The sequence below is a fragment of the Corvus cornix genome, chromosome 9 (assembly GCF_000738735.6).
Source record: "Corvus cornix cornix isolate S_Up_H32 chromosome 9, ASM73873v5, whole genome shotgun sequence".
Classification (NCBI taxonomy): domain Eukaryota; kingdom Metazoa; phylum Chordata; class Aves; order Passeriformes; family Corvidae; genus Corvus; species Corvus cornix.
This window is the reverse complement of record NC_046339.1, coordinates 1184631-1207205: the sequence shown is the minus strand read 5'-3', so window position 1 is coordinate 1207205 and position 22575 is coordinate 1184631. Positions and strand designations below refer to the sequence as shown.

Here is a 22575-nt window from a genome sequence, read left to right as displayed (position 1 = left end):
CAAAACCAGAAGTCCCCAAAAATATACATCCATGACATTGGAGTCAAGGAAACACTAACTCCTTCTGTACCCTGCTGGGATCTGTGACACCTCTCTGGCTTTGATTGCAGAAACTCTACACAAATACATTAAAAATACATCAAAAATAGGCATTAAAAGCCAGTGATTTTGATCTAACAATTAGTTTCCAAGAAGTATGCAATTATAAATACAAAAGAATACTATAAACTTTAATAACGGACATGTGGATGTTTTATTTACCTGGTGATTTTGGTTTTTTCCTTTAGCACCCATCTTGCAATGAATCTGTTGTGAAACGGGTGTGAGAGCAGAAGGAATGAGAGAGAGAAGAAAGCAGGGACATGTAAAAGTTTTTACACAATTCTCTGAGGCAAATTTGATCAGAACATGAAGAACCAATGTCCCTTCCCATCCATCATTCCCTTAACAAAATGCCAAGAAATCTCCTTCCCTCTAGACTAAAACTTCCTTTAAAATAAAGCCTCGATAAGCAGCTGGTGAAGCTCCACGGAGAGGAACAATGAGAGCTCTGCACCCTGCCCTGTGAGGCAGCTCCTGGATCCCCTGTGAGCACCACAACCCAGCCTCCAGCATCCATCCCAAACCAGCGCCTGGCACGGGAATATCCCTCACTCTGGGCCGCAGTCACAGTGCCTGACATGCTCCCTGCACACACACGTGTTCCCTTGGCCTGCAAACCCATCTTGGGAGCACGTGCTCCGTCTGGCAGAGCAAACCACAGCTGGCACAAGTTCGGCTGTGTCAGGAGCGAGCTGAAAGAGAGATTCCAAAAGAGAGGCTATTAAATCTGAGCAGCAGAGAATGGGAAGGGACTGAGAACATGTGCACAGGAAAGACAGGAGATACAAGGACAGGAAATTGTGAGAATGACTTGTAGTATCTTGTAACGATGCTGCAGCTACAACACGAGTCAGCTGAGGAGGAGAGGAGCAACAGCACAGGATGTGTAAAACCCCGACACTTTCTCATCCCAAATCCTGGGCTGTCGTTGCCTTGGAGCTCACACGTGTCACATGGAGGATGGGACAGCAGCAGAAGTCTATCCATGTACATCTCTGGAAATTCTGTGTCTTCTGCACCAGAGTTTTTATTAAACATGTACCCAGGAGGGATCTCCAGAGATTGCTGGCCCCATCCTCTACTCTGAGGGAAAAGATGATCCCACAGTCCCACTGGGAGAATTCCACAACTCCCTGGGTGAGCTGCTCCAGAGTTCCAGAGCATTCAACCAAACCACATCTAGAAAAGTGAGGAAAAGACTCATTTTCACCTGGAAAGGAACCACCATCTCCCTCCACCTGTGAGCAGGTACTGTGCCCTCAAATATTTTCCAGAATGAGCAAACCCAGCTCTATTATCCTCTCTAAGAAACACGATTTTTAAGCTCCTTACTATTTTTGCTCTTTTCTAAATTCCCATCAGTCACAGTATTATTTTTAAAGCCTGCAGCTCAGAACTGAAACCTCAGCAGCCCTGAACAGCAGGACAATGAAGACCCAAGTTTCACATGTGATTCCTATTACAATTATTGATCTATTAAAACTACTAATACATTAACAGACTCCTTCTGTGTAACATCCCTTTGTTAATATTATTCTGCTTATGGCCTGATTACAGACCTCACTGCTAGGAGGTTATTGTGGATTTTCTATCAATGCATTGGATTCATTTTAAATGCCTTATTTTTTCTAAGAATATGGAGTTTAATGCTGTTCCCAGAGTGCTCACACCCCTCCCTGACTGGCACCAGTGTATTCCTTATTGTAATCCAAGATCCTGGCTCCATTATAACCATCAGACACTGACACTGCTGCTGGCAGAATGAATGTCACTGCCTTTCTGTGCCTGCCCTGGCTGCTGCTCCCTCCTTGTGCCAGCATATGCCTAGCACATGGATCAGGAACTGGCTCGGGAACAGATCCAAACACGAAACAGGTTCAAGTGCCACCAAACTGCAGCTTTAAGTCACTAAAGGAAATATTAAGCAGTAACCAGCTCCAGAAGAATTCCCTCATCCAACAGTTTGGTACAACTGTTTCTGTGAGAAGCTTACACTGATTTTTGCTGGCCACCTTACCCTGTTGGGCCTAAAAAACTAACTGCTAAATAAAAAACTTACTGGGATCCTTCCTGCTACCAAAACAGCTGCTCATGAGTCCGAAAGCATCCCAGCTTCTTCCCTTTCTCTTTCTTAAGGGTAAGTATTCCTTTTCCCTTTCTTTGTCTGTCTTAGGCATCCTTGAATTCTCAGAAATTGTTTGAACAATTTCCTGGACTAATTCAGGGAGAATTTCTCCAGGCTGAGTACACAAAGCCTTTAAATGACTTATCAATTATGAGCTGCAGACAGGGAAATGAGGACAGCTGGCTGTTGTACTGCCAGAGTGAAAACCTGATAGTGCTACAAAAAGTGACTCCTGTTCCACTTGAGCGGAGCCTCCTCCTAAACTGAGCCATATAAACAGCAGCACTGTTACACTGGCAATAATCTGTCTCCCAAACAAAAGAACACACAAAGATACGAGGGAAGAAGATGACGGGGAATATTCCATGCCTCTGTGTGTTGATACTCCTCTGGAACGTGTCATGCTCTGCAGTCCTTCCAGACTCCCGGCAGCAAAACATGTCAGAACAGGGGAAATCTGAGACTCACCTGCAGTGACAACACGGCACAGGGCGAGGTGTTCTCCAAGACTCACCTGCAGCGACAACACCGGCACAGACTCAGGTGCTCCTCTGCAGGGCTCCTATAGAATTACTGTAATTACACCGCACAAAGAGCGAGGAAACCCAACACCCGACCTCACCCAGGACCAAAACGCACAGATAATATACCGGTGCTCACAGGCCTGCGCAGCATCTCTGAACCGCTGCAGGAGCTGCTCTCCGAATGTTGGCGTTTGCCATTTCCACAGCTCGTACCTTGCGGATCTCCTCGGGCAGCGCGTGGACGGGGCCGCGCCGCTCCATGGCCTCCCGCAGGCTCGGCGGCGGGGTCCGGGAGCGGCGGGGTCCGGGAGCGGCCGGGGCTCGGGGCTCAGAGCCCGCCGGGGTCCCGGGAGAGGGGACCCGTCAGGGGCAGGGGGGGCGCGGCGGCCGCCGCCATTTTGTGGCCGCGGCGTCCGCCGTCACCGCGGCAACGGCGCGTGCGCGGCCGGGGGCTGAGGTGAGGGCGGCGAGGGGGGCGAGGCGAGCGGGGCCCGTGTTCAGTTCGCCCCAAAGGCCTCCCTGGCCCCCCAAGGCCAGCCCTGAAACGCCAAAGCCCCCCTGGCTCCCCAAAGCCACTTCTGACATCCCGAAAGCCGGCCCCGACATCCCAAATTCGGCCTTGACGCACCAAAGCCAAACCTTGACACCCCAAATTCTGCCCTGACACCCCAAAGCCCCCCGATACCCCAAAGCCAAACCCTGACACCTCAAGGACAAATTCTGACATCCCATTTTCGGCCCTGGCACCCCAAAACTGTCCCCCCCACCCCCAGCACCCCAAATTCATCCCTGCCACCCCAAATTTGGCCCTGCCTCCCCGAAGCCACCCCTGACATGCCAAAGCCACTTTCATGTCCCGAATTTGGCCCTGACATCCCAAACCCGTCCCTGACACCCCAAATTCTGTGCTGACACCCCAAAACCACCCCTGCCCCCACAAGCTAGCCCTCCCAGACAGCCCAAATTTAACCCTGACACCCCAAACCTGGACCTGAGACCTCTAATTCAGCCCTTCCAGCCCAAATTCGGCTCTAACACCCCAAAGCCACCCCTGCCCCCCCAATTAGTCCCTACCACCCCAAATCTGGCCCTGCCAGCTGGGTCATCTGCGTGTCACACCCGAGGCGCGAGCTCAACCTCGGGATGAACCATCCGCGTGCCGCCAGCTCCCGGTGAGATCCACTGGAGCGCACACACGGCCACGAAAAAAAATAAACCGGGGAAGGATGGCAGCGAGATTGGGGAGTTCCAGCGGGATTAATTCCACATTCTGCCTTTCTTTCCATCGCCAGTGGGTTCCTGTTTCTTCCAAAACCCAGTCGCTGTTGGGACTCGGCTTTATGGCACAGCATGGACCATCTGCCCAAAGCAATTCCTATATCCTCAAAGCAATTCCTGTATCTCCACAGCAATTCCTATATCCCCAAAGCAATTCCTACACCCACAAAAAGCAATTCCCTGCAGTCTTATCTAAAACAATACACCCCCAAAACCATAATTTAGGGACACACGCACACAAAACTGGGAACAGGCCATGGCAAAAAGACAAGGTGACCTTAACTTATGCAGGACTCATCTCTGAGGTGAAGCATCAGTAAGGTTGGGAGCGGAATAAGGGGATTGGATTGAAGGAAGTAGTGAATTTTAGGGGATAGAAACGAAGGGTTTATTGGGGGAAAAAAAAAGGAAAATTGCATCAGTAAGGGGGGCTGGATTGAAGAAAATAGTGAATTTTAGGGGGAAATGGAAGAAAATTGCAGGAGTAGAGAAGCTGGATTGAAGAAAATAGTGACTTATGTGAAAAAAGGGGAAAATTGCTTGAATGGGGGGTTGAATAGTGAATTTTACTATTCAAGGGGAGGGAATAAGTGAGGAGGTGCTGTCTCAACACAGGGATGCAAAGCCGGGGGGTCGACGGAGGGCACCGGGCGCCCGTTCGGGCGCCCGGTGCCCTCCGTCGACCCCCCGGCTTTGCACGGCGATGCCACGCGTGTCACCTCGGGTCCCTCGCGTGTGGCCACCGTGCCCTGTCCCCCTTTGCGTGCCGAGCTCCGAGCCGCGCTAATCCCGCCTTGGCAATCGCCTCACGCCCCCGCCTCCATTTTAACCTCTTCGTGCTTCCACGCCAGGCGCGGGCGAAGGGGGGGGGGGAAATGTGTTGCGTGTGAAGGACGGCTCGCCCCCCGCGGGGGTCATTAATTAAGATCTGCATTAATAGGAGCTGGCGAGGGCCCGCCTTGGCTGGGAGCGGGGTCTGGGAGAGGGGTCTGGCCGAGCCGTGCCGGCAGCTGTTCCCGCCGTGCGTGATGGCGGCGGGCGGGGGGGCGGCGGCGGGCGGCGGCTCTCACGCGATGGCAGGGCTGACGTGCCGGGCCAGGGTGTCGTGAGGCGCGGCCGTGAGCTCAGCTTGGATCACCGCGGGCGGCGAGCGAGGGGGGAGCGCGGGGTAGGGCGGGGGGGAAGGCAGGCGGCAGCACGCAGCGAGGGACGGGGGAACGAAGCCTGCCGCATCTCGGCCCGCCGCGGCTGTGCCCGCTGAGGAGGGGCTCAAGGGGGCTTGGCCGGAGGGACTTGAAGGAATCCAGTCTTGGGGATGCTGTGGTTGAGGGGGGCTGATGGGAGCTTGTCCCAGAGGGGATCAAGTCCTGGGGATCCTGTTGTTGGAGGGGGCTGAGGAGAGCCTGTCCTGAAGGAGCAGGTGAGGGGATCCAGTGCTGGGGGAAATGGAGGCGATCCTGTGCTTGGCGACCTGAAGGGAGATTGGACAAAGGGGAGCCTCTGGATGAGAGGATTCAGTCCGGGGGGGGCTGAGGGGAGACTATCGTAGGGGAAATAAAGGAGATCCTGTCCTTGGGGTCTGAGGGGAGCTTGCACATCGGGAGCCTGTCCGACGGAGATCCTGTCCTGGAGGTGTGGAGAACCAGACAGGGCCATGCTGAGCCAGCCGAGATGCTCCCAGGCCGGGACCCTGTGGGAAGCAGAGCACGGGAGAAGCTGCTCCCACCGCACACAGCTCTGAAGCAGCTGTTTCCTCCCAGCAGGAAGCCCCCACGAACCCCCCACTCCTCATGGAACCCACGGCCCGCTCCACACATCCACGGTGGCTCCGGGCTGCGGTGGGCCGAGAGGGGTCCGTCAGCGCCTGCCCGAGGCCTGGAGCTCCGGCCGGGCCGGAGCGCGGCCGTGTCTGTCCCCATGGCACGGTGCCGGTGTTCGTGCCAGCCCCAGCGCCCGGCACCGCTCGGGATCAGGTTCCAGGCGGCGCGAGCAGCTCCAAGGACAAACGAACGGGCAAGAACCGAGTGCGTGACACGCAGCAGTCATAAGGCAGCTATTTCCATTGTTTTCCGGCAGGCTTTGTACCTTCTCAAACACACGTGGAAAGCCTCCCGCTGCTTAGAAATCCCAGCCCGGAGGAGCAAAGTCCGTGCCAGTGGGCAGCTGGGGAAAAAGGCAATAAACACCAACACCCTCTTCGCACAAAGCGGGACCGGCCGAGGGGCTGGGAGGGTGAATAGGTGCGTCCACACCTGCAGCATTCCCTGGACAATGAGAAATCCAACTTTTATCCCAGCCCTCTCGCTTTAGGCTGCCCTTTTATTTGCTCAGTACAAAGAGCGGCGCGGGGAAGCGGTTTTGCAGCGTTGTCTGCAAACAGCTCCTCTGGGAAGCTCCGGTTGTTTTCCTAAGGAGGAGCAGAGCTCGGTTATCGCTCCGTAGGTACACGGGGGATTTGGGAAGGAGCGGGGGGTCCCGTGCCGGGCCCGCAGCGCGGAGCAGACGTGCGGCAGGAGGGGTCAGGGGAAGGACAGGGCTCGGAAGGCAGCCAGGTTATTCCCGGTGCTCCCTGCACATCGCGTTAGTTCCCCTTTTCCAGCGATATTTGCTGGAGTTGTTTGGTTTGCTCTGCTTGCCCCCTCTTTGCAAATGTCACGAGGACGAGAGCGTGGGGGGAGAGGGGCCTCAGTGGAAGGATGTTTGGAGAAGGGATCTGAGCGCCAGGGCTACCTGGGAGTCAAGGTCAGGCAGGTCGCTCTGTGCAAAGAACAGAAACCCTGCAAAGCAGCAGGGAAATGATAAAATCGGGAAAAGCGGGGTGGAGCAGGGTGCCGGTGGTGTGTGCGGGAAGGCAGAGGGGAGGCGATGGTCCTGCTCTCCAGAGGCACCGATGCCGGCCCGGAGCAGAGCACAGAGGAGCGTGCTGGTGACAGTGGGACATGCGGGGCAGCCATGGGATCCCGAGGGACGTGCTCTTGCCGTGACATTGCCAAATCAAAGTCAAGCTCTTGGCTGCAAGAGCACATGAGGTGACTCAGAGAAAGAAACCATATGATTAAGCAGCAGCTGAGTGCCAGAAGTGAAGAGCTGTCAAGGATAATATCAGGAGTGTGTGTGTGGAGGACAGTGGGTTTATTTGCCACGATAGGAAAGGATTTGAAAGGGAATACAAGACGCTTGTACTGAGTCTGACTTGGCAGCAAGAGAACTTGGGAAGGGTGCCAGGAAAAGCATCACAGACACAGGGCTGGAGAGAGGAGGGAATGCAGAGCACACAGGCAGCTCCAGCAGTCAGGAACGGGCACAGAGGGCCAGAGGGCACGGAGCAGTCAGCAGGATGGGATGTGGGGAGGGAATCACAGAATAATTAGAACTGGAAAAGATCTCCAGGGCTGAGTCCAACCTTTGACTGACCAAATACCACCAGTCCAGAGCCCTGAGTGCCACATCCGGTCATTCCTTGGACACCTTCAGGGATGGGGACTCCACCACCTCCTTGGGCAATGCTGAACAACCCTTTCCATGGAGAAATTCCTCCTGATGTCTAACCTGAACCTCCTCTTGTCCTGTCAAAACGTCGAAGCAAAAGCCCAACCCCCTGGGAAATGGTGCAGAGGGGTTGGAGGTTTTGTTCTCTATTTTTAGACATTCAAGGGCATATCTATAAGATCTCCTAATGCTCCTGGATGACAGTGACGGTGGCACTCCTGATACCTCCTTAGGCAAAACAGAACTGTTACCATGAGGGTTAGGTTCATCCGTGCAGGACTCAGCAGTTTCCCAGGAGCCTGCCAGGGAACTCCCATGGGATTGCAGAAACCCCATCAATCTTCCCTGTTCCCCCCAGCCACCAGCAATCTGCTCTTTCCTAATTGAAACACAGGAGCTGGAGGGAGGGCAATGTTTCTACTGCTGGCTTTAAAAAAACCCAAACCTGAAAATCCTGCCAAAACAGAAACTGCACACCAAGACCTCCCCACTGGAAGGGGACAGGGATGGATGAAACAAGACAGATGTTGCAGCCTTGGTGACCTACTGGAAGAAGCACCAGGCAGTGATGAAGGAACTGTGGAGTCACTGTAGAGCAGGAAAAGATAAAGAGAAAACACAACTGAAGGAAGCCAGGACGTTTAGGGCATGGAGCATCCCAAGGAGGATGGTGGGGCTGACTTGAATCCAGGAGGCAAGATCAGTGCGGGTGTGCATCATTCTGAGACCCAGCATGCAAAAACAATCCCTGGGTCTCCCAGCCAACAGCGAAGGGAGTGGGATTAGCCACACAAATGAGGAATAGTGAGGAGAGTCTTTGCAAGCCCTGAGATTGTGTTATGATACCTACTGCTGACACGGTTCTGGAGCTTTGCTTGCGCTCCCCTCCATCCCCTCTGAAATACTTTTAAACAGCAGCATATAGTGCTTGGCAGGAGCTCAGGCTGCTCCTTCCTCCACCTCACTTCAGTGCCCAACTCCTGCTTTGCGATTGCCCTGCAGTGTCCTGGCACATCCTGAGAGGAAAATGCAAATGTTGCATTTCCATGGCATGGCCCGACAATTTAAATTTATCTCCCACAAAGAGATAACAGCACATGTGTGTTGATTGCAGGCTGTTGCTACAACAGACTTGTTAAAAAGCAGCCCTACCCTTCTATGTGCGGAACTGGGATGAAAATAAGGTGGAATAAGGTTTTTCTTGCTTTGCTTTAGAACCCATTTCCTCATCTGTCAAACCCACTGACTTCAAAAGGAGTAAGGGCAAGACCCCCAGCTAACATCCAAATATAGATAATGTTTACTGAAGTGCAAAGATGGTTATTTCTGGCATCTAAAGGTGAATACTGGGAGGGGGTGATGGCCAAAGGAGTTGGACTTGACTCTGCCTCTGTACTGTCCTGACCAAGAGCTCGGCCATCATGGCCTAAGGCCACCTGAGGTGACCTGTGGCTCTGATGCCAGGTGAGCTGGCAGCTTGTGGAGCTCAGGGAGGTGCAGGGACTGTGGCAGTCACCACCTCACCATGCTGGCTGGTTTCTGATGGGTCTGCACCAGAACCCTGCACAAGGAGCTGCAGACCCCTCAGGGTGGTTGTTTTGGGTCTCCTCTAGCACTACTCAGCATCACAAACTTTGCCCCCATTCCTGTGAATCTGTCAGCAAGTGGTGGTTTCCATAAGCTGTTTGCTATTTGAAAGTATCCTAAATGGTTTAAGAAAGGAGATTTTAGATAAAATTGCTTTAAAAGCTTTAGGTTTCTTTGTGATTCATCCAGAATAAAAGCTACTGATGACCTTGGCACAGCTGCCAGCAGAAGGCCCAGAACTGTTGAGATGTTTGGGAGCAAGAGTGGGGACTCCCTGGCAGGGGTCCCTGAGGTTTAAGGTCCTCTCCAGCCCGAGCAGCTGTGATTCTGCGTTGTCAGAGGCACACAAAGAGGTGTCCGTGGCTCCTGGGGAAAGCAAACCGTGTTTGTGACCTGTGAGAGGCCGGGGAGGCTTGTGAAACGGGACAGTGTTTCCCGATCACTATGGAGTCACCGAGGGAACAGGCAGATTTTCTTCCTGTTTACACAACATGTCACCAGCAGCTTTGTCCCCATCCCTGGTGACCTGCAGCCACCATTTTGAAGCCGTGTTGACACACCGTGGCGATAACACTTTGCCAGAGGGTTTCTGTGAGCTGAAGAGGTTCCCGGCCAGCACAGAGCCCGGTCCTGCCGCAGGATGCTGTGGTGCAGGAGGGCTGGGAGGAGATTCAGCCACAGCCTGCCCTTTGCCAAAGGCCCCCGGAGCCTGCAGCCACCAGGGTAGGAGGGAGGGCACACCAAAGGTGGCCCAGGTGTGTCACGGGGTGAAACTGCTCCCCAGGGAATCGCAACAATGACCCACATCCAGAGGCAGTCCTGTGAGGCAGGCTGAGAGAGCTGGGAAAGGGGCTCAGGCTGGAGCAAAGGAGGCTCAGGGGGGACCTTGTGGCTCTGCACAAGTCCCTGACAGGAGGGGGCAGCCGGGGGGGTCGGGCTCTGCTCCCAGGGAACAGGGACAGGAGGAGAGGGAACGGCCTCAGGCTGGGCCAGGGCAGGCTCAGGGTGGACATGAGGAGGAATTTAGTAATGGAGAGGGTTAAACATTGGCAGGGGCTGCCTAGGGAGGTTTGGAGTCTCTATCCCTGGAGGTGTCCAAGGAAGGCCTGGACACTCAGTGCTCTGGGCTGGGGACAAGGTGGGGATCGGGCACAGCTTGGACTCAATGGTCTGGGAGGGCTTTTCCAGCCCCAGGGATTCTGTGATCTCATCACTGTGCAAGACTAAGCTTTGCTGGGAAGTCAGGCTGGACCTGGGGTTCCTACAGGGACTCAGGGTGCTGCCACACTCTGTGGGTCCCTCTTCAAGTGCAGCAGCTGATAGCTTAAAACCAAAGGTTTCACCCAGGACCCCACACCCCCATCACACCACGCAAGGACAGTGCACTACAGAATTCACCATTTTTTCACAATGCTGTGAATAAACTAAAAGTGAGTTTATTCCCAGCGGTTGTGGCAAGTGCTTTCGTGAGCCTCCATTTCATCGCCGAAAATTCCATTCCCAAAGAGTTTTGCTGTCGTGTGGTGATGGTGAGAAGCGACAGAGTCCCCAGCTGCACCAGCAGAGCAGCAGGCGCCACGCACGGGCTGTCACAGGGCATCAGTCACGGCTGCGCCACGGGAAACCCACACACAGCAACCAACCTGGCAGCCCACACTGCAGCCTCCTCTCACGAGCACTGTTTGTCTTCCCTGCAGAATCCAGAGTTACACACAAATCTAAGCTCCCTGACCTTTATGTGCTGGCCTTTCTTCCAAGGGTGAGAGGAAGGGCCGTGGGTTGTTCCACAAGGTGTGCGGGGTGAGAGCCACGTCCCCCAGCAGGATTTGGGGTGCTCAGCGCTGGGATCAGCTCACAGGGACACAACGTGTCCCACTGTCCCTGCACTCTTCCTTCTCCCCATTCCTCTGTGGGAGGGCACCACACTTAGCCCCTCTTTTTGGGGAGAGAACCTCCCTTTTCCAGATCCAAGTCAGATCTGACACCAAGCCTGCAATTTTGGGAGCTCTGCAGCGTGTCACCAGCTGACCTGGGCTCGGTGCCTGCGGAACAAAAGCTCTCCCTGCTGCTGTTTGCTCTTTGTGCAATATCCCTCTGAGTACACTTCCCATATCTGGGCTGATATGGTGGGAGATACTCACTGTAGTATCTTGCGCTCACAAAGGGAGGATTGGCACTTCCTGCTGGGGGTACAGCACTCCCCACCCCGAGATTAAGGGCACATTCAATATTTATTGAGCTGTCACACCTTGAGGCCCTGTCAGGATTAAGCTCCATGGTACCTGGTGCTCTGAAACCCTGATAAGAGCCAGTCCCATTCCCCCCATGCTGTGTGTGTCCCTGCTCACCACCAGTGTCACAGTGCCCGGAGCTGCCACCCCGTTTATTTTAAGGATGGCAATGACTCCACACAGGTGTCACCTTTCAGAACTCTCAAAAATAGAATTTAGAAAGTGCTTAATGTGACCCTTACCCTGTAAAGCCTCCCCAGTGGAGAGGAAGGGACCAGCCAGAGCAGCAGCAGGACATGGGAGTTTTGGGAATTAACTCGGATCCAGAGAGAAGTGTAATTCTAGGTTATATTTACAGAGCCTTTCTCCTTCACAGACTGCACAGAAAGTGGATTGAACCCTAGAATCACAGAATCATTGAGGCTGGAAAAGCCCTCCAAGACCGAATCCAACCTGTACCCAATCCCCACCTTGTCACCAGCCCAGAGCACTGAGTGCCATGCCAGGCCTTCCTTGGCACCTCCAGGGATGGTGAAACGGATAAATTGGCAGAATAACCCTCATTTTCCACTGAAAGAGAAGTTTGCTCAGACAGGCCAAGCTGAAAGAGCATGCAGATCTCTGGATTATAGAATCATGGAATGGTTTGGGTTGGGAGAGACATTAAAGTTCATCTCATTCCACCCTGCCATGGGCAGGGACACCTTCCACCATCCCAGGTTGCTCCAAGCCCCGTCCCGCCTGGCCTTGGACACTCTCAGGGATTGTTCCATTGATTTCAGCCCACTGGATTACAGCTTTCCTGCTTTGTAATAAATCTATGATCAATAAAAGGTTAAGGGCAATCAGACAGGATTGATCACTTATGTTTGCAAACGTGTGAAGCTCCCTGTGGAAGTGCCTTTTGCCAGTTCTTTATGGGGATCAGAAAACAGTCCCATCCCTGATTCCCTGAAAACCAGCGTTTCCCAGCCGTGTGTGTCCCCAGTGAATCAGAAGCAAATCCTGTCTCTGGTTTCCAGGCCAGCCTCCCCTGTTCCATGGCACTACAGAACGTGTCAGGACACCAGCACAGCTGATCTGGCACGTCACTGCTGCACAAGAAAATGAAAATAAATACAGATTTATGAAGGAAGGCCCATTTCTGGCACCAGGCACGGATTTCCTGGCTGACTGCTAATACCAAAGTGCAGATCCTCTATTTTATATCAGCCAGAGGAAAACCCAGCAATTCATGCCACAGCATTAAAACACACGGTTCTAAAAATAGCATTACAGAGCTGGGCTGGAAACAGCAGTAAAAACGAGAAAGGAAACCTTGTCCTTTTGTGTGCTTGGTTTTTTGAAAGCAAGGATGTTAAATTCAACCCCCAGAGCTCATTTCGAAACAACAGGGCTTGGAAGGTGAGCTGGGAATATCAAAATAGCTACTGCACAGGGACATTTCTCTGTTTAAATCCTACATTTATTTAAGATTTCCAAACGTGCCTGTGAAAAGGAGGGCATTTCCCAACCTCCGTGTTCTCCCTCACAGTTCTGTCATTCCTGCTCAACCATGTTCATTTATCCCATGATCCTGATAATTAAGCCACAAGGATAGATTTGGAATTCAGATATTTCACTGTCTGACCTGCAAATTCACACTCTGATGCAACCCAGGTCCCTCGTGCCGTTACACCCCCTCAAACTCACAGGGAGAAGAGGAAAGAGGGAAGGATCTTTCCTGCCTGAGGGCCCCTTGGTCTCCCACACAGGAAAACACATCTCATTATCCCACCATAACGTGGGAAAAATCAAACATCCCTAGGCCAGGGAAGTGATGTCAGGGGCTGTAGGTTTCTCACAGTTGAATTAAATACACAACACCCACAAAAATCCCAGCTCACTTGGATGGAGGATGGTTGGGACTCACAATTATCCCAGGAAATCAGCAATCCTTGCAGCACTGCTGACCCCAGGAGATCCTCTGGGCCTGCGCCCGTGTGTGACTCCCTTGCAAACGCCTCTTCGGCAGGTTGGGAAAGCAAAGGCTGTGAGAATTTCTCGTGGTTTTCCCTTGGAAACAGTTTCCCAGGAATTATGCTGTCCAAGAGGAAGAGGTCAGCGGGATATTTATACAGCTGGCTGATCAGGTTTTCTTGGTATGGATTTTCCAGAGTTCTGGTTACTTATGGACCTGCCAATCCATTCCCAAACCTGACTCATGAAATTCACTCAGTAAGCACTTCAGTACGGCAATAGCCAGCATTACTTTTCCATATTTTTTAGCATTCTTGCTGAGCCATAGAACTTAGCAACTTGGAATGAAAACCACAGGAAGAAACAGCTAATGAGGTCCTCTTGTAAGGGTCTGTTTATACAACTCCCAGTAATGTTAATTGGCCTTAGAGACACAGCAAAAGGAAAACAGACCCTGGAAGATGGAAAAAATCAACTTATTTGTGCAACCAGGTACTGATCTCCTTTCCACAGCCTTGCTCAGTCCAACAGCCACAGCTATTCTGGCTTTACCCCCCCTCAAAAGCCTCGAGACACGCTGCAGATGACCAGATTGCCAAAGACGCTCAGTCACATTATTTATGCTGTCACATCACATGATTTAATAGGAAAAGAAGAATAAAATCCAAACCCCCAACGGTATCAGGAGAGCACTTGAATTTCAGCATGTATTTGATTTGTAAGTAAGATTTAAATTCTGAACAACATGGTCTGGGGAAGGGAGGGAACAGGAGGAGCTTTAAGGTCGCTCCCAACCCAAACCAGGCTGGGGTTTCTGATCCTGACTCAGCCCTCGAGGAGTGATGAGATCAGAACAAATCCCAGCTGCTGCTGGAGGAGGCTGGAGGATGTTGGTGCCCGTGGTTGGCGTGCAGACCGAGGTGTCCCTGCCACCGCGGCTGCTCCGGGCGGGAGCGCGGTGTCAGGAGCGATCAGGGGCTCCACGGGGATGTGGCATCTCCCCCCTGGGCCTGTACCCCCGGCAGAGCTAATCTGAGCACTCTGCTGTGCTCCCCAGCTAATCCTGCCCCTGCTCACACCTGAGAGCGCTGCTCTCAGCTGGACCCTGAGCCTCTTAGAGCCAGGATGATCCATCTAGTGCTTCCAGAGCTGCTCCAGCGCTGCCAGGACGGGGCTGGAGCCAAACCAAGCCCTCGGCTGAAACTTGTTCCCATAACTATTCAAATAAAGCATTTCCATAACCACAACCACCAACTGCCAGCAGTTTCTGAGGTGACAAAGAAAGGCTTTCTCAAATAAGTTTCATGAGAAGGAAGGTGAAAATGTGGATGAGAGGTTTTGTTTGGGGCCACATGAAGCTGGCTTTCATTAGCTGATGTTGTGGGAATCATAGGATGTGATCAGATAGAATGTGCTGGGATGTTGGGATTGTCCTGTGCAGGGCCAGGAGTTGGACTCGACGATGCTTGTGAGTCCCTTCCAACTCGGGATGTTCTGTGATCCTGTAAAACCTGTACTCATGACACATGTCAAACCTGAGGCATCAAAAGCCTTTTACGTGAAGCCCACAACAAGATTTCATGTATAGATAAGGCACACTTAAAATAAATCAGGTTTGGGGTGGTTTTTGGTTATTATTGTAACTACACAGCAACAAGCATCCATTCCTCTGTCCTCCCATCGCACTGGGATGTCAGCAGTGGACATGGCACTGAGCTACCACTCGTCAGCCCCATAAAGGAAATCATTTCAACTCACTGTCAATTAAAGCTCAGGCAGTGTGGAGGTGCCTGCCCAGCCCGGGGGGGCTCTGGGATCGCGTGGCCGGAGCCACCAGACCTCCCTCCCAGCCCATCCATTGCATCACTCCGTGTCCTGAGGCAGCATCTGCGTTTTCCCACGTGGGCCAGATGGGACATTAAACAGAATAATGAACTGGTGTTTCCCGAGGAGAAGAGCTCCCCGGCAAAGTGCTGATTCTGGGAATTCTGAAGGACGAAGGGCTCTGACAAGAGGAGGGGAAGAGCAAAGGTTCCTTCCCAGCCCTGCCAGGAGGGTGCCAGGCACACACACACACACACACACACACACACACACATCTGTGTTCCTGGGCCTTCTCCAGCTGTGTTTTGGAGAATGCTAGACAGGAAATTGGTGCCACAGGGCAAATATTCATTCTTCCCGACTTCCCTCCCAAAGCAAGCCCAGATTTGCCCTGGCTAGACTGGCTTCCTGCAGAGCACGGAGCACCGCGGCCTCCCCGGAGCATCCCCAGCAGAAATGACGAAAATGTGTGTGAGGTGGAGAAACAAACAAACAGCGGCCTGCCAGATGTTTGCAACACCAACCCAGGAGCACGGCGCTCACGGGAGCAGCTGATGCTCATGTGGCACTTCCAGGCCAGGCTTGGAGAAGCTGCCAATTCCAACCTTCGACCGGGTACTCCCATTCCCACTAAACCTCATCTCCAAGTGCCACATCTTGAGCACCTCAGGGATGGTGGATGCTCCTGGAGCAGGAGTGGGGTGTTTGGTGCTGCATCCCTGAGAGCCAGGGAGATGAATCCTGCCTTCTCCTTCCTTGCATCCTGGCATTGCCCACTGGAGATGATGAGGATTTTGGAGGCATCACGGTGTCCCACAGCTCCTCGGCGCCTCACCACATTCTCTGCCCCTGGCTGGGACACTCAGAGGAGTTCAGGCTGAGCTTTGCTCCCCGGGGCTGTGGAGGGACCGCTTCTGCCGGGGAGCTCAGCCTGGGCCCCCGCTGGCACCTTATTCCCGTTTTCCCAAGGTTTGTGTCCGACTGGTGTGCCCCTGGCCGAGGCTGCGGCCAGCCCGTGCCCTGGGCAGCCCGTGCCGTGCAGAGGTCGCGGCTGAGAACAAACACTGGCAGCGTTTGTACATCCAGTGCTGCTCTGGCGGTGTTATCGCAGCCTTATCAGTGACAAATGAGCCATTAGAGCTCCTCAGCTGCGGTGCAGCCCCTCGGGAGAGCCCGGCGGGCTGCAGGGAGAGGCTGCGAGTGCGTGGAGAGGGGAAGGACACGGGGAACAGCCTGGGAAAAGCAGCCAGCACTCCCTGGAAGGCTCAGCCCCGGTGATGGAGCGAGGCAGCTCCGTCTGATCCCACCCAGCCCGGCCGATTGCAGCTCATGGAGCAACAGCAGACACGGATAAACCCTGAGTATCAGCAGGAACAATCGGAACAACTCACACGCCACGTCCTGGTGTTGCAACAGCCCCCACGAGCAGGAACGGACACGGCTGGGAGGGCCCAGGGGATGCTCCCGGAGCTCTGCCGGCTCCTTCCTCCCCAAGGTCGCTCCACACACGAGCTGGAGCCGCCGGGGTTAAAGCAGGGTCAGCAGCAGGTCCCTGCCAGTGCCGGGGTCACAGCAAACTCTGCCTGGGTGCAGCAATTCCCGTCTCCCTTCAGGATGGGTTTTAGCACCAGCTCACAAGAAAGCTTCAAACCTCTGTTCCTCACACCCAGGGAGGCGAATAGGAGCATTTGGGAGCATTTTGGTGCTTCTGTTCCCAGCTAAAGCTGTTGCTGGTTCCTCATTCCCCCCACGTCTCCCCACGGTGCTCTCAGCAGGTGCCACAAACCCGGGCTGGGGCAGCCACCACTGCCATATCCCACACCTCATCACCAGCCTGGGCAGGGACTCCGACCCCTTCCAAGGGGGTGCAGATCGATCCCAGGGCAAGTGAAACCAGGAAATGTTGGGAGAAGGGAAGTGGGAGCAGTGAGAGCCGTGGGAGGCGGGATGTGCGGAGGGAAGAGCAGGAACCCCCTCCCCAGGCACGGCCGGGTGTGCAGGGCTCACCCAGCCGCAGCAGCACAGCTCCGGTACAGCTCTGGCTGACACCAGCCCGCGGGGACGGCTCAGGAGAGCTCCCACCGCCGTTCCAGGCCCAGATCCATCCCTCTCCGAGCCAGACACAGATCCCGGTGAGCCCGGCTTCCCAGCCCCCGCAGGAGCCTCCTGCTCCCCGTGCTGAGGGTGGGGAGGGGTCGGGGCCGTGTTCCCCCGGGAGGAGCCGCCCTGTCCCTCCCTGCCTGGGCAGGAGATGACAGGGAACAACTGGTTCCAGAGCACAGCAGTCACCCCCGGCCCAGGAAAGCGCCTGTCTTTGCACGTCCTTTCCTCTCCATCGATTTTGTGGGTGCTGACGGAGGAGCTGCTCATTAACACTTGCCCCGGGCAGCGCCCGCTGGCCCCGCACCTCGGAGATTTTACCGGGCTGCACAAAGATCGCCTGGTGACAGAGCAAAAAATCTCAGTACTTCTAAAGAAGGTGTCAGAACGCGGGAAGCAAGTGAAACCTCCTCCATCAGCTGCTCGTTCCCAAGCCAGCCCTGTAGAGAGCGGGACGAGGAGAATTCCTGCTCTCCGTTCTCCTCTGGGGGAGAGAGGGCAGACGCGGCGGAGCGTGGCTGGGAAGGGGAAGGGAGTGCAGCCCACGGCTCCTGCCTGCGCGGCTCTCTCAGCAGCTGAGGGCTCGGGCTGCAGCTCTGAGCTGATGAAAAAGGTGCAGCCGGTCACTGTTATGGGGACAGGGTGACAGTGGTGCCGCTTTTCCAGCTGCAGGGAGCCTTAGGTGCCTCCTCATGGAATGCTTTGGGTTGGAAGGACCTTAAAGCCCATCCAGTGCCACCAGGGACACCTCCCACTGTCCCAGGCTGCTCCAAGCCCTGTCCAACCTGGCCTGGGACACTGCCAGGGATCCAGGGGCAGCCCCAGCTGCTCTGGGCACCCTGTGCCAGGGCCTGCCCACCCTCCCAGGGAACAATTCCTTCCCAATATCCCATCCAGCCCTGCCCTCTGGCACTGGGAAGCCATTCCCTGTGTCCTGTCCCTCCATCCTTGTCCCCAGTCCCTCTCCAGCTCTCCTGGAGCCCCTTTAGGCCCTGCAAGGGGCTCTGAGCTCTCCCTGGATCCTTCTCCTCTCCAGCTGAGCACCCCCAGCTCTCCTAGCCTGGCTCCAGAGGGGCTCCAGCCCCGGAGCAGCTCCGGGGCCTCCTCTGGACTGAGCCCTGCAGCCCCACAGCAGCTCCAGGCCAGGACACATGGGGGGCTCTGAATGCAAACCAATATTCCTCCTTTCCCTGGTTTACTGCTTGCAGTAATTATTGCTCTTTGCTCACTACACTGTGGTACAAATGAGGGCACTATAAACACTTGTGTGGTTTTATCAAACAGTTCTACAATGTGCTTCCCATGCCTGCTGCTCTGGAAAATAGGCAGGAACGAGACAGAAAGCACCTGGAATATCTTTGTCAGCAGGAGACTTCTGAGCTCAGCAGATCCCAGCTGAGATTATCTGGAAAAGGCATCAGTTGGTGCCTTGGCCTCGGTGCTGCATCCGAGTGAAAGCCAAAGTCCTTTGGTCTGACTGTGCAAACACTGAGTTCATGGGAAACAAACAGGAATTTGATTCCATGGTGGTATTTACTGCAGAACTTCCCTGCCCCGTCCTTCCTGTGACCCAGCTGAGGGTGTTTGGGATGGTTCTCAATGAACACCCATCCTGGGGACAGCAGCATGAGCAGGCCCGGCTGGACAGGGCTTGGAGCAACCTGCTCTGGTGGAGACCAGAGGTGGGAATGAGGTGCTCACTCTCCAGGCTGGGCCATGAGCTGGGCTCAGAGCTGGACAGCAGATCCACCCTCTGTCTGCATGGACATCAGGGGTCACAGAACCATGGAATGGCTTGGGTTGGGAAGGACTTAAATCCCATCTCATCCCACCCCTGCCATGGGCAGGGACACCTCCCACTGTCCCAGGCTGCTCCAAGCCCCAACGTCCAGCCTGGCCTTGGGCACTGCCAGGGATCCAGGGGCAGCCACAGCTGCTCTGGATCACCTCCACCAAGCTGAATCCGTGTCCCCCCACGAGCCCATCCCAGAGCAGCTGCAATCCATGGCTACGGAATGGATTCCTGTCCCCATCCAGCTGCAGAGAGCTGGAGTGGCTGTGGGCGAGGCCGGGCCCTGCTCAGCTGCAGAGGTACAGGGAGTGCACAAAGTGCACAGGCAAACAAAGCCCAGCGTGGGTCAGCACATGGGAATGTGCTCCTCGTGCATGGGGAGAAGGCAGGAGATGATTTATCACAGGCTAATTACGCATGAGACAACTTGTACCCGGCTGGTTGGACAAGAGGGAGCCCGAAGAAAGTTGAGGCAACAACAACCCTTAGGTCAACTTGACATTTGTTGTTGGGTCTGTGGGAAATTATTCGCATAAAAACAGACTTTGTAGCCATAAGAGAAAAATAAATATTAATGCAGAGGATGTGCTGTGATGGTCGGATGGTGATGACACAGCAGGGATGGAGAAACCCCAGGGGCAGCCAGAGATGCTCCCTGCATCCATCCCCCAGTTCTCACTCTTGTGTCAGAACCTCAGATTTCCACATGAAAAACTACAAATAAAAAGATCCCTGCCCCCAGGCTGGGCAGGGGTTTGGTGCTGGGAAGCAGGAGGAGGCTCGTGGTGTGCTGCACTCTGTGTCTCCCATGACTCAGCCCCTCACGAGGTGCCAAATTCCCCTCCAGCAGGAGGAAACCGAGGGCCAGTCTGTGCCCACCCTGCTGTGGCACGCCGGCCTCATCTCACTCTGCTTCTCCCAGCAGAGTTGAGAGGAAAGGGTTTTTTTCCCAGGCAAAACTCAAGTGGGCTGTGGGAGAGACACAGAAATCCTGTGGAAGTTCTGGGAGAGGCATCCAGCTCTGGCATCCTGCTCCCAAGAAACCTCTCTCTGCATCCATTAATGGTCTCGCTCATCTCCAGCACCTCTCCTACAGCCCCTGCTCCGAGTCTGGAAGTCACATACACGGACTGCAGCCCGTGGACACCAGGAGCTGGGCTGTATCAGCCTGGGGCACCATAATCCTGGGTTTAAGGGTGTTTCTACCCCTCACAGGGACATTGCCGTGGCTGGAGGTTGTCCAGGAGCCGAGCACGCTCCAGCCCTGCTCAAGGCAGCCCTGAACTCTCTGGTGTGACCTCAGAGCTGACCCTACTTTGAGCAGGACGTTGGTTTGGACACCTCCCAGGGCTCCTTCCCACTCACAGGACACCTCCCAGAGAACCTTCCCACCTCCCCACCCACCGCCTGCACCTTCCGTGCAGCCACTTCCCCAAAGAGCCCCGCAGAGCTCTGCCCTCAGCTCCTGGAAGGAGGGGACAGGGAACATTTCCCACTCCAGGGCTGTTCTCTGACGCGGTCCCGCGGCCGGACAGCCCCAGAACCCCCGGTAAGGTAATCACCCAGGCAGGAGCAGGGCACAGCCGGGTCCCTGGGGGTGTCCCCGAGCCCGCCCTGGCGAGGGCGGCTGCCCCGGGAGCGGCGTTTGGCCCGTGTGGGAAGGGGGACGGTCTGGCCGTTCCCACAGCACCTTCGGGCTGCTGACACTTCAGTGTCTCCTCCAGGAACAGCTCCTGCCCTTCTGCCCAGCTCCCAAATCAGCTCCTGCTCAAACTGTTCCTTCCTCCCGGCCCCTGGAGCACCTTTATCCCGCTGTCCAGAACAGGCTGTTTCATGACAAATCCCAGGCACCAGCAGTGACCGCGGCAGAGGTGACCTCATCCTCCTCTGTCACCCACGCCACTGTCCCGGCTGCTGCCTGCCGAGCTGGGCTGGCCTGGCCGTCCCCAAACACTCCGGTAATTTCCCCAAGAAGTTACCGGAGCCCCCCGGGTGTCCGGGGTACACCCACAGCCCACAGCCCCCCGGCTTCCCACGGGAACAGAAGCGCCACTGATGGCCCAGCCAGCCCAGCAGGTCCCTCTCGGCCGGGCCACCACTGGTGCCACCCCCGCAGGGCCACCAGCTCCCCGAGGGGCTTTTCACAACACACGGCCTTGCCCAAAGGTGTGTCACCGCGGCGATCCCGGCAGCGACACAGCGAGATCCTTATCGCAGCCCCTCCTTTGTCACCCGCTTTCATCCCCGAATTCTCCACCGGTGACAGCGCCGAGAGCAGGGCGAGAGGCACGAGGAGGATTTATCGGTTCCACGGCGCCCTCGGGGACAGGGCCAGAGGGTGCCCCGGGTGTGGGCACAGGCAGAGCCCGGCTCAGCACGGAGTCGGGCACTATTGCACCATCCCGGCCCGCAGGCTGTCACCGCACTCGTGTCATTTTAACAGGCACAGAGCGAGAACGGGAACAGAGGGCGGGAGCAGCCCCTTGGCAAAGGCGGGATCGGGCCCGTTCTGGCCCAGTGTCCCTCTCAGTAGCAGGATTTAGGAACAGGCAATTCCTCAGGGCTCTGCTCAGGTGGCCCTCGAGCAGCCGCTGCCGCGGACGGCGCTGCCCTGGCGCACGTAGAAGGCAATTAGCGTAATTAGGGGCACGTTCTGCCCCTGCCCAGGGAACTGGAAGCCGGGAATGATCCCACATGAGCCCGGGGCGCTGCGGATGGCCGATGGAGGGACAGCAGTGCTCAGCTGGCCGGGCACGGCAGCGCGGTGACGGTGACACGGCTGCGGCCCCGGCCCCGGCCGGGATCCCCGGGATCCCCAGGGAAAAGCCGTGGGGCAGGCTCAGGTGGCACAGAAAAGGACACCAGGCCGTGTCACCCAGGAGGAGCCGCCGGTGTGCTCAGCCCTTGCACGGTGGCTCAGACACTCAGCGCGTTGTCACGGAAACACCGTAAATATTGTCAGTGCATTGGCAGCGGCGTCACGGAGCTCCCTCATCCCACAGCCCCAGGGAAGGTGAGAAGGGGAAGGTTCAGGCACACCCTCCCCGGGAGTGTCCCTGGGCAGGGGCTGCGGAGGAGAAGGACTCAGAAAAGCAAAACCCCATTACAACATCCAAGGAAAAACCACAGCTGACTTCCTGCCTGTGGAAAGTGGGAGGGAAGACAAACTCCCCCCTCTGAGCAGCTGTCCCACCTCCCACTCCCATCCTGTTCATCCCAGGCCCAGCCTGGTCAGGAGCCTCAAGCGAGGGAACAACTCAACACAAACCCACAGGAACAGCAACCCTCATTCCAAGGCTTTGGCTCTGAAGTGAATCCAAAATCTCCATTCTGAAGCCACCACAGCCCCTGGTGCAGACTCCCTTGAGCTGCACGGACACCCCCAGCCCACCAGTGACCTCACCTTTCCTCAGCCACCCTCACCCCTCCTCCCTGGCCCCGGTACCTTTCCAAAGCAATCCCATGGGATGTGAGCTGTGGGCAGGAGCAGCTCCAGGTTGCACACCCCAGCTGGGAGCCCCCATCCCACCGTGCCAATGTCCCCACCCCCAGTGTCAGCTCTCC

At 55.5% G+C, this 22575-nt stretch overlaps 1 protein-coding gene across 7 annotated transcripts in view; it reads right to left on the bottom strand.

The window, feature by feature from the left end:
- Positions 1-3098, bottom strand: part of LEKR1 (leucine, glutamate and lysine rich 1) — a 35636-nt gene extending 32538 nt beyond the window's left edge. Inside the window, exons 1-2 of one of the 7 annotated variants that reach the window (XM_010397445.3) lie at positions 2965-3098; positions 262-306 (exon numbers count right to left, since the gene is read on the bottom strand). In XM_010397445.3, the coding sequence (XP_010395747.2) occupies positions 262-306; positions 2965-3012 (93 nt within the window). In that variant the 5' untranslated portion in view covers positions 3013-3098. The other 6 variants (XM_019284719.2, XM_019284718.2, XM_019284721.2 and 3 more) reach the window with 6 other exon arrangements.
- Between the last annotated feature and the right edge of the window lie 19477 nt (positions 3099-22575).